The sequence below is a fragment of the Coturnix japonica genome, chromosome 5 (genome assembly GCF_054131305.1).
Source record: "Coturnix japonica strain WE chromosome 5, WE-NBRP24, whole genome shotgun sequence".
Lineage (NCBI taxonomy): Eukaryota > Metazoa > Chordata > Aves > Galliformes > Phasianidae > Coturnix > Coturnix japonica.
This window is the reverse complement of record NC_140667.1, coordinates 46,639,022-46,652,227: the sequence shown is the minus strand read 5'-3', so window position 1 is coordinate 46,652,227 and position 13,206 is coordinate 46,639,022. Positions and strand designations below refer to the sequence as shown.

The window sequence follows — 13,206 nt, the reverse complement described above, 5'->3', positions numbered from 1 at the left end:
GCTCAGAAGGAATTTTGGTGACCCTCTTTCAATGAAGCATAAATTTGGTTAATTTGAGTTTTTACAATGCAAAAAATAAAAGGGCTTTATTCTCAATTCTTATGAGCAAATACTCCTCCAGAAAAGCAGGTGGAGTTGCATCCATTTACAGCCATGATAAAGTCAATCCTAAATGCCTATTCTGACCAACAACATACATTGTACCAGAAAATTCAGTCCATGTGTGCACTGGAACACCTTCCTGTTTTGTAGACTTAATACTGTTTAAAAGTATGATATTACCAAATTTTTCCATAGCCTACTGATATGCAGCAAATCTAGCTAGGTTATCACTCGTATGTCTTATGAGCCATACCTAGCCATGGTTTATCCTCTATTCATGCTGCAGGGTACGAAATTCCTGGGTGCCAACCTGCCTATGGCAACCTAGAATTCTCCAGGGCAGGCTCGCAAAATCTTCACCTACTCTCTGGGACAGGTAATGAACAAGTGATGTTTTGTGAAGTTCTGTTTTCTTTCTAACCTTCTGATGTCTGTAAAAATGTTTCATTTCTTCACATCAATCTCCAGTCTCTCATTGTTCAGTTGTGCTGCATTTTCTGAACTAGGGGAATGATAGCTGTTTATTATGGTACACTAGATGCTTGCCTCAGCCAAGCCTGTAATAATGATTATTAGCATATATAAAAAATGAAGGTTTAAGATCCACAGTTAATAGTTTTTCTGATGGAGTTCTTATAATAAAAGCACTCTGTATTCTCGTGTTGATACCATAATAATCTGGGCAGTTTACTTTCCAGTTTTAATTGCCAGTGTTTAAATGTTATCTTTCCTTTGTTAGGTTTACATCAATCTACAGTCTCCTGAAATAATTTTTTTTTTCAGTGTTATAGAGGATGGGAGAAGATGAAGGACTTACGACTGATTCTATTTTATATTTCTATGCAGCACATAATATAATTTAAATAACAACAAATTTATCCATATTTTGCTTAGATTTTCTTCCATTTCTCTCATGAATTCTCACTTTGTTCTTTGCTTCTTGACATTATCGTAAGTGGCAGGTATGTGGTAGAAATGTTATTCATAGTTTTCAATGAAATCTGAAATATTGAAAATGAAATCAGAAATTAATTAGATAAAAAATAAAGATAGGATGAACTTGTACTCCCTTCTTGCATTCTAATGAATGTATCTGAGTAATGGTCGTGACTTTTCATGTTTAGAGTGCTGCTAGCATAGGAAAGATAAGTAGGATTCATTCAATATTTTTTGGCACGGTGTCCACTCTGTGAAATGAAAAACAGCAATCCCGGAAAAGTGTTTTGAATTCCAGTTTTTCATCCCCTTGGGGTTCTGCAAGTATGCTCTATTCTTACCTGGGTTTTAGTTTGTTGTAAAAATATCTTTATTCTGCTACATGTCCTTGTTAAAAATGAAGCAAAATATAATCATGGCATGAAACTTTTACAAAAGTTTGATTCTGATTTCAATTTGATTTCATATATGGACATAATTTAATATATATTTATATATATAAATTTACAGAGTCACAGAATAACCTTAGATTTTATGTGGAGTTCTAAAGTGGGTGTCCATAACAAATTTCATAGTCTCAGTGGACTTTCTGAAAGGCTGTCTGAAGAAAAGTTTTGTTTCTGCTATCTCTGCCTATTAGTAATGCTTAGTTTTTGTATTCTGGAGGACAACATAAAAGTTTTTCTCCAAGTATTCCAAAGTTTTAGGTGCACAAATCCAAGATTACATCTCAGGCTAATTAGACAATTCCTAGGATACATATACACTGTCTTTCCATTTTCATTCATTCCTTCAGTTTTACAAAGCTAAGAAAGGATATAATTTTACTGGAGAGATTTTAATAATTTCCTGAATCTCTACTTGTTTCTTTCATGTTTATTAATCCAAATCTTAATCACACTGTTTCAGTAAACCTAGACTTAAACTATCTGGGTGCTTGTTATCCAACTGTATTGAAAACATCAGCTTGTTGGAGAAACCAAAATACCATTGGTTTTATTTTATTATTATTATTTTTTTAATTATTGTTATTATTATTATTATTGTGTGTGTGAAAATGAAAGATAATGAATATGACAACTTCAGCACTTACAGAATGAGGATACATTCTATTTTATCTGCCCTGACGCACATTAATCTTCAAAAAATAATTAGGAAGCAAAAACAATTTCAAACAGAATACTAAAGTTGTTCAGGTATAAAGCAAAACACTGCAGCTGTGTTTAGATTATCTCCATCTCTGAATACAGAGCAAACTTATGAGTGCCTTTCCCAAGACAAAGCTACTTCATCAAAATTTGTGGTTTTTTGGGGTGCTATGTCTGAGGGTAGGTTGAAAGTCTTGCATTATCCCTGAAGAAGCACACTATTCACATGTGTTCACATGAATGTCCGCTGCCTCATTTGAGCTTACAGCTCTTCTAGAGAGCTTCACTTACTTCCTCAGTCCAAAAGCTACAGGAGAGCTCATGTCAAAAATAGATAGGACTGCTCATAGAATCACTAATGCTAGAAAAGACCACTAAGATCATCTAACTCAATCATCAACCCGCTTCCACCATGCCCACTATTGTCCTTCAGTGCCACATATTCCTGTTAAGAAGAGTGAAGTCCTATTCCCTCTCCTTTGCCATACGCTCACAAAAAAAGACCGCAAAATGTCTTATCTTAAAATGAAAAGCCAGTTCAGCTGAGGAAGCAGGATAAAATAGACTTGACTGAACAAATAAATCATGACATTACATTGGAAAGATGTTTGTATGAAGTGACAGCTCAACATGCTAAGCAGTGGTGAACTTGGTAGAGGTGAACTGATTTAGTTCAGGTATAGTTACCTCTCAGGTAACAAGTCCTAAAATAGTGAAGCTTCAATGTATAAAACAAGGTAGGGCTCAAAGTAATCAGTCAAAGATGACAGATTGCAATTTTTTTCTCCTTTCTTCTTTTTTTTTTTCTTTTTTTAACTGTAGTACCAGGTTGATCAAAGCACTGAGGATCATTTATTTTTGTAGGAAAACTAAAAATATCTTGAAACATTTCACACACAATAGATAACAGATAACAAGCAGTAGCTCTCTTTTTTTAAAAAACCTTATACAAGAGTCCATGTATAGTAACAGTTGCCCTCAGAATACAAATTAAATGTGCACTGCTGAGAATTTGGGTCTGACCAGGTGAAGGTGCATTATTTAATCACCTCTGTTGTTTGTTTTTCTTAGCCAAACAATTATCTACCTATTACCAGAGAAAAACCTTCCCACAAATCCCTAAAGCTCACCTCTCTGGCTTGTCACTGTGCTATTGTCATACAGCAACATGTGATTCAGGAGCTAAATGATAAGGAATGGAGACTGCAGCAAAACAGAACCAATGGCTGCAAGTGTCATCCACTACTCTTCACTCCAAGCACTAGCACAGTTATCTTCTGTACTCTTTGGTAACAATGGTATTAACATTCTTTAAAGCTGGACACCAACAGGTTTCAGTTAGAGATACAACGTGAGCTCTTTGTACAAATTCTATCACAAAACAGGATCATAATGCAACTGTGACCAAATATTGAAAAGAATAAAGATAAATGAGAAACTTCCTCATAGCAGATAAGATATAGTGCTTCTTATGGGAAAAAAAAACAAAAACAAAAACAAAACCACAACACCCTAATACACAGTAGCTGATGCTGTTTCTCCTTCCCCTGCCTTAATAGTAATTACGTCAGACTTCTACTGGAGTCAAAAGAGTTTATTTATTTTTTCCAACTACTTGAAACAACCTCTCCCATGGGAAGTGCTAAGCTAGCCTACCAAAATGAGTCCCTCGAGACAGACGTAGATGAAATTCAAATCAGAAGAAAGTGAAGACAGTGAATGGAAGGAAAGAGCCAAGGTGAGTGCAGAGATTATAACCTCTGCTCACCAGCTTATGTCTGGGTGCTTAATACAAAATGAGACATTCTTTCCCTACTACTAAAAAACATTTATACAGTCTTCACCTGATCCCATTCCAACCTCAATTCCTTAAAAGAAAAAAGAATATAGATTTCAACTTGCTTATGAGCAGTGGGTTTCACTCCTTATTACCCATCCAATTACGAACACACAGCACAATTCAAGAGGAACCGCATCCCTTTTTCAGCACAGTGTGATCCAGACAAATCAGGAAGGTAAACAGATAAAAACAAAAATGAGAAAGCTTTAATAACATAATTAAAATATAACTTCATAAGCTTGTGCAATCATGTAGCATGCTGCTTTCAGTAATTTCCAGAGGGAGTGCTTATCCTTGACCATAAACCAAAGCAATCTAGAAAATGGCCACTCAGAGCTGTAAGGAAAGCTGCTGCAAGCAGATGTAGCTTGCTTAGTGACCTGGAGAGCTTTCTTTGAAGTTTGTCTTTAATTGTGCTGCCTCCATTTCTCAATACCTTCCTTTCCCCCCCCCCCCTCACCCCTTCTTTCTCATCGCTGCTTAGTGCTCTGGATTCCTTAGCAGCATGCAGAGCAGCCTGCAATGACCAAATTTTAGAAAGCAGGCAATGGCTGTTCAGCAGCTTCAAGGCAATTTTTATCTGAGGAAGCCCCCCATGTATCTTTTATTACAGCAAAAGCTATTTGTTAGAGTCATCTCTTTCTCCAGTTTTTCTTATTCTTTCATATCTTGCAAATCTACACAACTCATGATTTCTTCCATACAAACACTTTATGCAAACTGACTCTAAGAATCCAAAGCTGAAATCAATCAGTTCTCACAGGCTTTAGGAAGATCCTGTGAAGGGACTATAAGGCAGCCTGGAAGAAGACAAAGATCATAACCATTTCTGTTACATCAGTTGAGTCTCTGTGCTTTAGTCACCTTTGAATTTGGGCAGAAGTTTCCTTCTTTTTACTGCATCACATTCATTTTTTATATTCAGCCAGTCTGACCACACTCTCATCTTTACACTTGCAAAAGTCCCATAATCAAAATTGGCCATCTCGATAATAGGAATTAGAATATGTTCTGAAGGTTCCAGATACAAATCAAGTTAACAGATGTATTAAATCAGTCCTCTGAGAGGCAGCTCTTCTACAGTCTCCTTGCACTGGAGAACAACACTGGGCAATTCCAATCTTAAATTCACATTCATTCCTCATCATTCCTCAGTGCCATTCATAATAACATGTGCCTTGGATGCAGGTCAGGTTCTCACTGCTCATTTTCATTTGCCCTTTGGAGTTTTCATCATGCTGGGGGAATGGCAATTGCCTGCTAAGGAAGCTTCCTTTAAAATAATCAAAACACCTTTAGTGTCTATTTCTGTAAGCTGTGATTTTATTCATGGTGTTTCTATTCAATCCCTTCAGAGCCTTAGGTTATGGATAATAACTTTAAATAAAGGACAATTTGCATGTCTTTATTATGAGAATATATCAAAAATCTAATGACGTTCCATTGCCAGTAATGGCATTCACTTAAGACAACTCAGTGCTGACAGCTGGCCCTCTAAGGGTTTTCTAAATATCAACATGTAACTGAATTTTCATAACTTAATCACTTCATATTATTTAATACTGAATGCTTGTGTTGGATATATACGTCTGTGGGCTTCATGTAATTGATATAGAAGACATCTCTTCTGCAATGAATCTGTCAAGTCGATATAAACCAAATGGATCTTCATTTTGGTTATAAGAAAGATGACTCTTTTCAACTTTTTACCCATAAGTCTAGTACAGTTTAGACACACATACCATATAGTATCTTTTGCCAGGTATAAGTTTTGAATTCTGTAAATTATACAGCAAGCAGATAGTCACAGCCTACATTTTAAAAAAACTACCTTCCAAAGTCCAGCACTACTATATCAGAACTCTGGGTACTGTAAATGAACTCATGCTAAGAAGCTCTCCCACAGTCCTTTGAACTTCAACTGTTTAAAAACTCTATGAGCTGTGCATATATGTGTATATGCATGGACATAAGAAGGCAAGATCTGCCTGCAGTCTGACACACAAAAAGTTCAAACTCTGAAGTTTCAAGTATTTAACAAACTACCCTGGAAGTAATGGAGAAATTTGGTGGGTGTACTGCACTACTGAGAAAGCATTTCCACGAAAGTGAGTGCACAAACCCAAGCCCAGGCTTCCTGGCTGCCCACAACATCACTGCTTTTAGGTTAGGTTAGGATAGCGCAGCTGGGCTCACAGATAGCCCTTGTACCCTTCCCAGTGCCTTATCTCTTCTGTTATATTTCCTTTCAGAGCAAGCACCTGGGTAGAACCGATCAATTTTGATGTTTTCTAAATAAAATAAAATTTTATAAAGTAATAAGGAGATGGAAAGAAAAGATGCATTTTGCAGTGCTTTTCCAGGACATATTTTTAAAATTTCTGTCAGTGCTCCCAAATTTCTGATCCTATGAAGTCCTTTTTTAGAATGTGAGACATCACTGACATGAAATAGATGTGATAAGCACTTTTAAAGTGTTTAGTCACCTTCTTTTGTAGGCCTCCATGCAATCTGAGCAGATAAGAATGGAAATACTATTACCTCACTTCATACACAGAAAACTGAGTCAGGAAGAGGGGGAGTTATCTGACAAAATGTGGTTATCTACATCTGAGCTCCTTGACTAGATTCCCTTCGTAATTAATGGAAAGGAATGGGTACTTCCAGATTTACATCACCTCCTTTAAAAGTAAGCTTCTAAAATAGGTCATATTACCCTCATCCTGATAGTGTCTGTCCAGTTCTACAAACTAAAAATGAGAGCCACAGCTGAATACCACAGGGACCATCACCTTTGTGGTCCGTTTGAAGGATAAAAATATTGAGAAATCTGCTGGCCTCCACACAGCTGAGCAGCTCCAACTGTATATGTCAGCACTCCTTTGCCATCAGGCCATCTGCCAGGCAGGTGATCTGGCAGGAGATCAGACAGGTACAGTGAAAATCTGTCTGTTTCCAACTACACCTTTCTCAGAATAGAACTGCCACCACATGGCATCTTGGCTTGGACTGAAATGCTTCAGTGAAATAAATACAGATCATCTGGACAGTGCTGCAGATGAACACCAACCAACTTCAAGCTGAGATAGTCATGTTTTCTGTCACCACGGAGCTGTGCATTTGTCCCAGTACTCAGCTTGAAGCAGGGGTTGGGGGGAAGCTTTCAGGAAAAATAAAAATAAAAATGTTTTGATCACTCATCACCTTTTGTGGACAAATAATAATAATAATAATAATAAGGGAGGTGAGAGGTGACATTGGGGATGCAAGAACCTTTTTTGTTTTTCTCTTGATCAGGCAGGGATGGTAACACTTCACACCAGCAAAGTGCTTGTATTTTGGTAGTATTTGAATTTGCCTGTATAGCCTTCCAGTCTTTCTTGTGTAGACCAGACCTCTTTTCACTGAATGTAAATCTGAGTAGTACTACCTCCCATATGGGTAGATTTCCCCTGTACTGCTGTTGAGGACCCGATCCAGCAATCACATTCAACACTGTTTCCCTGTGGGAGCTCTGCACAAGGGAAGAAAGCTTCAAATTCCCTTTCAGGCAAAATTTCCAGAATTCAAAACCCGGCAATTACTGGCTGTTTTATGAATGAAAATCTCTTTGTCAATATATCCTCTTATCTATTTCACACACACACATATATATATATATATATTGAGAATAAGCATAGCTAATTGTTAAAAACATTTCTTTGGAAAGTCTGAAGACACATTTTTAATAACCTTTTAAGCAGCCTCCCTTGAGAGGTTTACATTCACCATTCAAGTACAATATTTAATACTGCACTTACCATCCTTGTTTTCAGAGAAATACTTTAATGAAGCAAAATAGGCAATGACTTACAAACTACTTGTTGAAACATGAGAAAAGCTTTAGAGACCAGTAGAAGAAATTGGGAACCATTCATACAGCAGGTCCTACTGTGCATGAATTTGGAACCTCTCCTGGAATACCTTAATCCCCCAACTGCCTGAGTTTCAGAAAAATCCATAGAATATATGATCAGAGTTCCCCAAGGCATAGCACCACCATACGTCCATAATTAATCCTTTGAAAATAAATTCTCTCTTCTCCAGATTGCATTATTTCTGATTGAATTATTTCCTTACATAAAGAATATATATGCAAAATATTTATTTAAAATGCATTTTCTTAAGGTATATAAATGTTTTCCTAAATACATATGCATTTTTTATTATGTCTATAATTTTAAAAAGTAAGGGCTGACTAACTACAAAGGACAATTGCTAATTAAAATATACGGATTTACCAACATCAAAAAAAAAAAATAATTGTGCAGTGAACTTTCCTAATGAACCTTTATATGACAAAGAGAATCAAAACAACATGGCTAGTTTGTGGATTATGTTGTCCTGGAGGAACAGGAAAAGTGATTAACTTATTAATCCATATTTTGACTTCTTAATTTTTCCCTCTTTTCAAACATGTCTAATTTACCACTACAAAAGCTTATATTGGTACACAACAAAGTTAAGTATTGACTGGGAAAATCCCAGTCTTCTAGAACAAGAAAGTAAGCAACACAGCATAAGGAAATGTGATTCAGACATTGCATTAATTAATAACACTGGGAGCTAACAGTGACAGGGAAGGGAAAAAACATTCAGGGAAAATGTTTTCCATAACAAATGGGTGGGCAGGGGGGGGGGGGGGGAGAGATAGGTGGGTTAAGAGAAAAACCCTCATGGAATAGCTTAGATTTATATAAAATAAAAATTGAGACTGACTCTATTCAGCTATTAGAGATACTAATTCCTCTTTCTACAATACACATTACTCAGCAACATTTTTGTAAGGGCATGTAGTGACAGGATGAGGGTAAATGGAAGAGGGCAGATTTAGACTAGATATTAGGAAGAAATTCTTTACTGTGAGCGTGGTGAGACACCGGAAGAGGTTGCCCAGTGAGACTGTGGATGCCCCCTCCCTGGGAGCATTCAAAGCCAGGCTGGACAAGACTTTGAGCAACCTGATCTAGAGGGAGGTGTCCCTGCTTATTGATTCAAGAAGGCTATAAAGGAAATAAGTGTTCAAAAAGTTTCCCAATTTGAGGGCTTTCTTTCTCTTTTCTTCTTTATTTCTTCCTTTTTATTCTATAAAAGTGGCTATAAGTTACAGCAGTATATGAAAACATTATGTGAAGAGTGCATCTAGGTAGACTGTTCCCCGTTAATTCATTGGAGTATACTTGATTCTTACTGACTAAAATACTTCTGGCATTCCCTTTACACCGTCCATACCTCAAAGGTAAAATTCTTCCAGTGGCTTAAACTCCCTACCTACAGAAGGATATCGTAGCGACCCTTGATCTTGCTTAAATTGCATAGACTAAATTTGCTCAACATAAAATAGCACCCTGCACATTCAGAATCATAGCCTTAGAAGAACCTGTTGTTTTTCTGTACAAGTCTTAGAGATTAGATTTTGCCAGAAGCAGAAGATTTAATATTAAATCATTTTTCACTCTACTTTCCATAAAATCCTAGAACGATGGAGGTTGGAAGGGACCTTAGGACCTGCCTGGCCCAAACCCTTCTCAAGCAGAGACACTGAGAGCAGGATGTCTAGGAGCATGAGCAAGCAGCTTTTGAATATCTCCAAAGAGAGAGGGAGGCCCCACCATAACTTTGTACGATAATTCACACTTCACAGAAAATCCACGTTGTCAAGGAAAACTGACTTCTCTTTTTTAAGATGAGCAGAAAAATAACAAGAACAGCAGGTCAGAAGAAGAGCAAGTGAAAAGTAGTGTAATGTGGTAATCTCATGAATGAAGATGTGCAGAAATGAGCAACAGAGATTCAGATTCTTATTTCCCAGATAACAAGGCAGTTGTATTCACCAAATGAAATATAAAAATTAAATGACTGAAATTAACTGAAGCTGCATTAAGGTCTGAATTAGAATGCATTATTTTAAAAGAAAATAACTGCAAGAAGTAATCTAAATATGACTGTAAACACACAACACTGTAATTGAAATAGAACACTGTACTAGCAAAACATCAGACTGTTTCCTAAGCATAGGTTGAATGGATTAAGTAAGCATCAGTTGTAAAGCTTTTGCATTAACTTACTGAGGATCCTGTGGCAGCAGGTAGAGAAGACCATCCCACTGAAGCTAGCTCAGATTAACGAAGAATGGCATGTTGCTCCCATCATTCTTGTCTAATTAATGATCCAAAAATATTACTTCATTGATGCTGATGGCAATACAGACTTGACATCAAAGGGAATAAAGATTAGCCATTCTTTTATGAAGAATTATTTTTATCACATTTAGAAAAAAAAAAACAAAAAAACCTAAGGCAATTCACAACACATCATGTCTTAGCCCTTTTATCTCCAGGTGGTGGAAGACTGCAGTTCTGTGGTGACTCAGAGCTCCCACCCAAAGCTAAACGATCAGCTCAATATTAGAAGAGATATCAGTAATCTGAAACAAGGCACAATCACCCCTAGATAAACCAGCTCCAGCTGGAGCCCCAGCTTCCTATTCACTTGGAAAATGTATTAGAAGACTGAGGAATTTAAACACAAATAGACTAGGATGAAAGAGCTCCATCATGCAGATAACAATTGAGGCAAGAGAGGGCTGGCTCACTTGAAAACACACAGCTGGGGAAAATATCACCAGGACCATCATTGCAAATTCAGGTGCATGGTTTGGGCAGATGGCTTTTTGGCCTTCACAATAAAAGTTGTGCTTTTATCTCCTGGCTCTAAACTATCTTAAATTGTCTCTAAAACAAAATGAAAAAGTGAAAAACCTCTGTGGAAAAATTCACTGGTTTCTCGGGGAGTGTAAAAGCAGCTTACAAGCAGGACATATATTCTTTCTTAGTGAAGGTACTGTGAAAAATTAGGGGTCCCAGTTGTGAGTAGTAAGGATTTATTCCCAAATAGACAGGAAAATAGAGAAACATAGTAATTGGTTATTATAACTTCAATTCTCAGGATGAAATTCAAAATATAGAATCATTAGCAGCTCTGTGGGATTAGGGTGCAGACTGAACAAAAGGAGACAAGGACTTCTTTCTCTAGAAAATATTATAACCTGGGCTATCAGCAAGGAAAATAGTTTTGCGTAGTTTATTTAGATAGTAACTCTAAATGAAAGCTCCTGTATGAAACAAAGCTGTAGACAGTGTTTTGTTTTTAATGAGGGTTCTTCCACAAAATGTTCTATTGTGGCTAATGAGATATTAACAATGAATGCGCTAGGACAGATGGGAAGACAGTCAGCTGTCTAAATCAGAAGATTTTCAAAGTGCAGTAAACAAATTATTAAGCACAATTCACTGGCTTCATGCCATCACATACTGTAGAGAATTGGTCAGAGAGTGCATCATGAAAAGCTTTTCAGGAGCAGCTAAATTCTACAGCTGTGGTCTTTGTTTTTTTAGTACTTTGCAAGAACAGAAGGGGGAATTACGAAAACGTCTATCATACACTACCCATAAGCTGGAAATGCTTGAAACGGAATTTGATTCTACACGTCAGTATCTTGAAATAGAATTGAGACGTGCTCAGGAGGAACTTGAGAAAGTAACTGAAAAACTGAGAAGGTTAGTAACTAACTTTTTGAAATAAGCAGATTTGAGACATTTACAAAAGGCTGTATTAAAGACATATATAAGTAAAAATATAAACATCTATTCTCAAATACTTATTATTTATTGATTAAACATTGTATTGTCATGCTGAACACGTACATTTTACATATATGAATATGTATTACACACCACACATGAAATTGTGCATATACATATTTTCTATTGAAAGTAAATATGCAAAAAGAAACATGTATAGGTAGGTATATGATATTGTTTACATGTAATGATGTGTTGGCTTGTACTTTGTTGAATTACACATATGAAGGTATCATAAACATACGTACCTCATATATATTTACATACAGAAAATATTTTAATTATATTTTTAATTCTCCTTTGTATGACTCTATGACTAATGAATGCAGGTGCAAATTTTCAGTTGTTACTTTCCATTGTATTGGTACAAGGGTATTTAGCTCAAAGCTGAAACTGAGATCAATACAAACAATATTATGTCATTTCACATCATGCTATAACAAATCATCTAGTTTCCAGTCCCAGATAGAATAGAGTGACACTGAAAACCTATTCCTTAAAATTACTGAAGCTGTGGTACAGTGCTATTGCAAATCAAGAGCCCAGTTAACATTAATGAGAAATTGTCGTAAGCGTGCACTCCTGACATTTCTGGCACTGATTAAAATGGTCTGTAATCTGGCATTAAACTTAGCAGTTATTTTTACTATCAATTTTTTTTTATTTGCTTACAATTTGAAAACTACAATTATCCAGTTATGTAGGAATGTATCTGCATTTGTTGTGAAGACGTTGCGAAAAAGTGTGTGGATAATTGAACTATTTGATTTAATTCACTGCATGAGTTGAAAGGAAATTCAGAACAAACTGTTCCAGGGCTACACCCAAAGAATTCTTATCGTTCTTTGCAGAAGGCAAAAACTAAACCACAACAAAGCCAACACACACACACACACACAAAACAAACAAACCTGAGTCAGTCAAATAATTCCATGTAAATTTAAAGAATACCTATGCTGTAAGATCAAATGAAGAAACATCCTAGTGTGTTCTTATAACTTAGATTCTTTCCTATCCCAGAGGCTTCTTAAAACAAGATGGATTATAGAAGTCATGACTTTGAAATCCGTACTTATCTATCAAGACCTCTGTAGAGGCTTTCCATATTGTTTTCTTGCCATCAGTTTTTGTTGTTGTTTTTTTTTTTCATCATTTCATTTAGATATACTGAAAATAACATTGCTCTTGATGTAGTTTTGTTCTACTGTATTACAGCTGTAAGGGCAGGGAGCATTGGCAATCTTTGCTCCCAACACATTATTATGGACATGGCTGTCGTAAATCCTGTACAAATCTTATCTGAAGGACTGACCATCCCACTTTAGTTAAAAGAAAGGGGCAAAAGTAAGAAACCCCATATCAACATCACCAGACACTGATGATTTCAGTATTCTTCAAAAATCAGGCCAGACAGTCTTCATTTTTCTCATAGGAAAGTCTAGCAATAATACCTAAATATAAAACAAGTAGAACGGACTTTCCTGTATTCTAACTAAAC

The 13,206-nt window shown here is 36.3% G+C and overlaps 1 protein-coding gene across 9 annotated transcripts in view; it reads left to right on the top strand.

The window, feature by feature from the left end:
• The window catches only part of BEGAIN (brain enriched guanylate kinase associated), a 140,556-nt gene that overhangs the window by 79,482 nt on the left and 47,868 nt on the right, over nucleotides 1-13,206 (top strand). For 5 of the 9 annotated variants that reach the window (XM_085550580.1, XM_015865691.3, XM_085550583.1 and 2 more), the window contains one exon: nucleotides 11,463-11,624. In XM_085550580.1, coding sequence (XP_085406706.1) covers nucleotides 11,463-11,624 — 162 coding nt within the window. Of the gene's footprint in view, nucleotides 1-388; nucleotides 479-11,462; nucleotides 11,625-13,206 lie in introns of all 9 variants that reach the window. The other 4 variants (XM_015865689.3, XM_015865687.3, XM_085550582.1 and 1 more) reach the window with 1 other exon arrangement.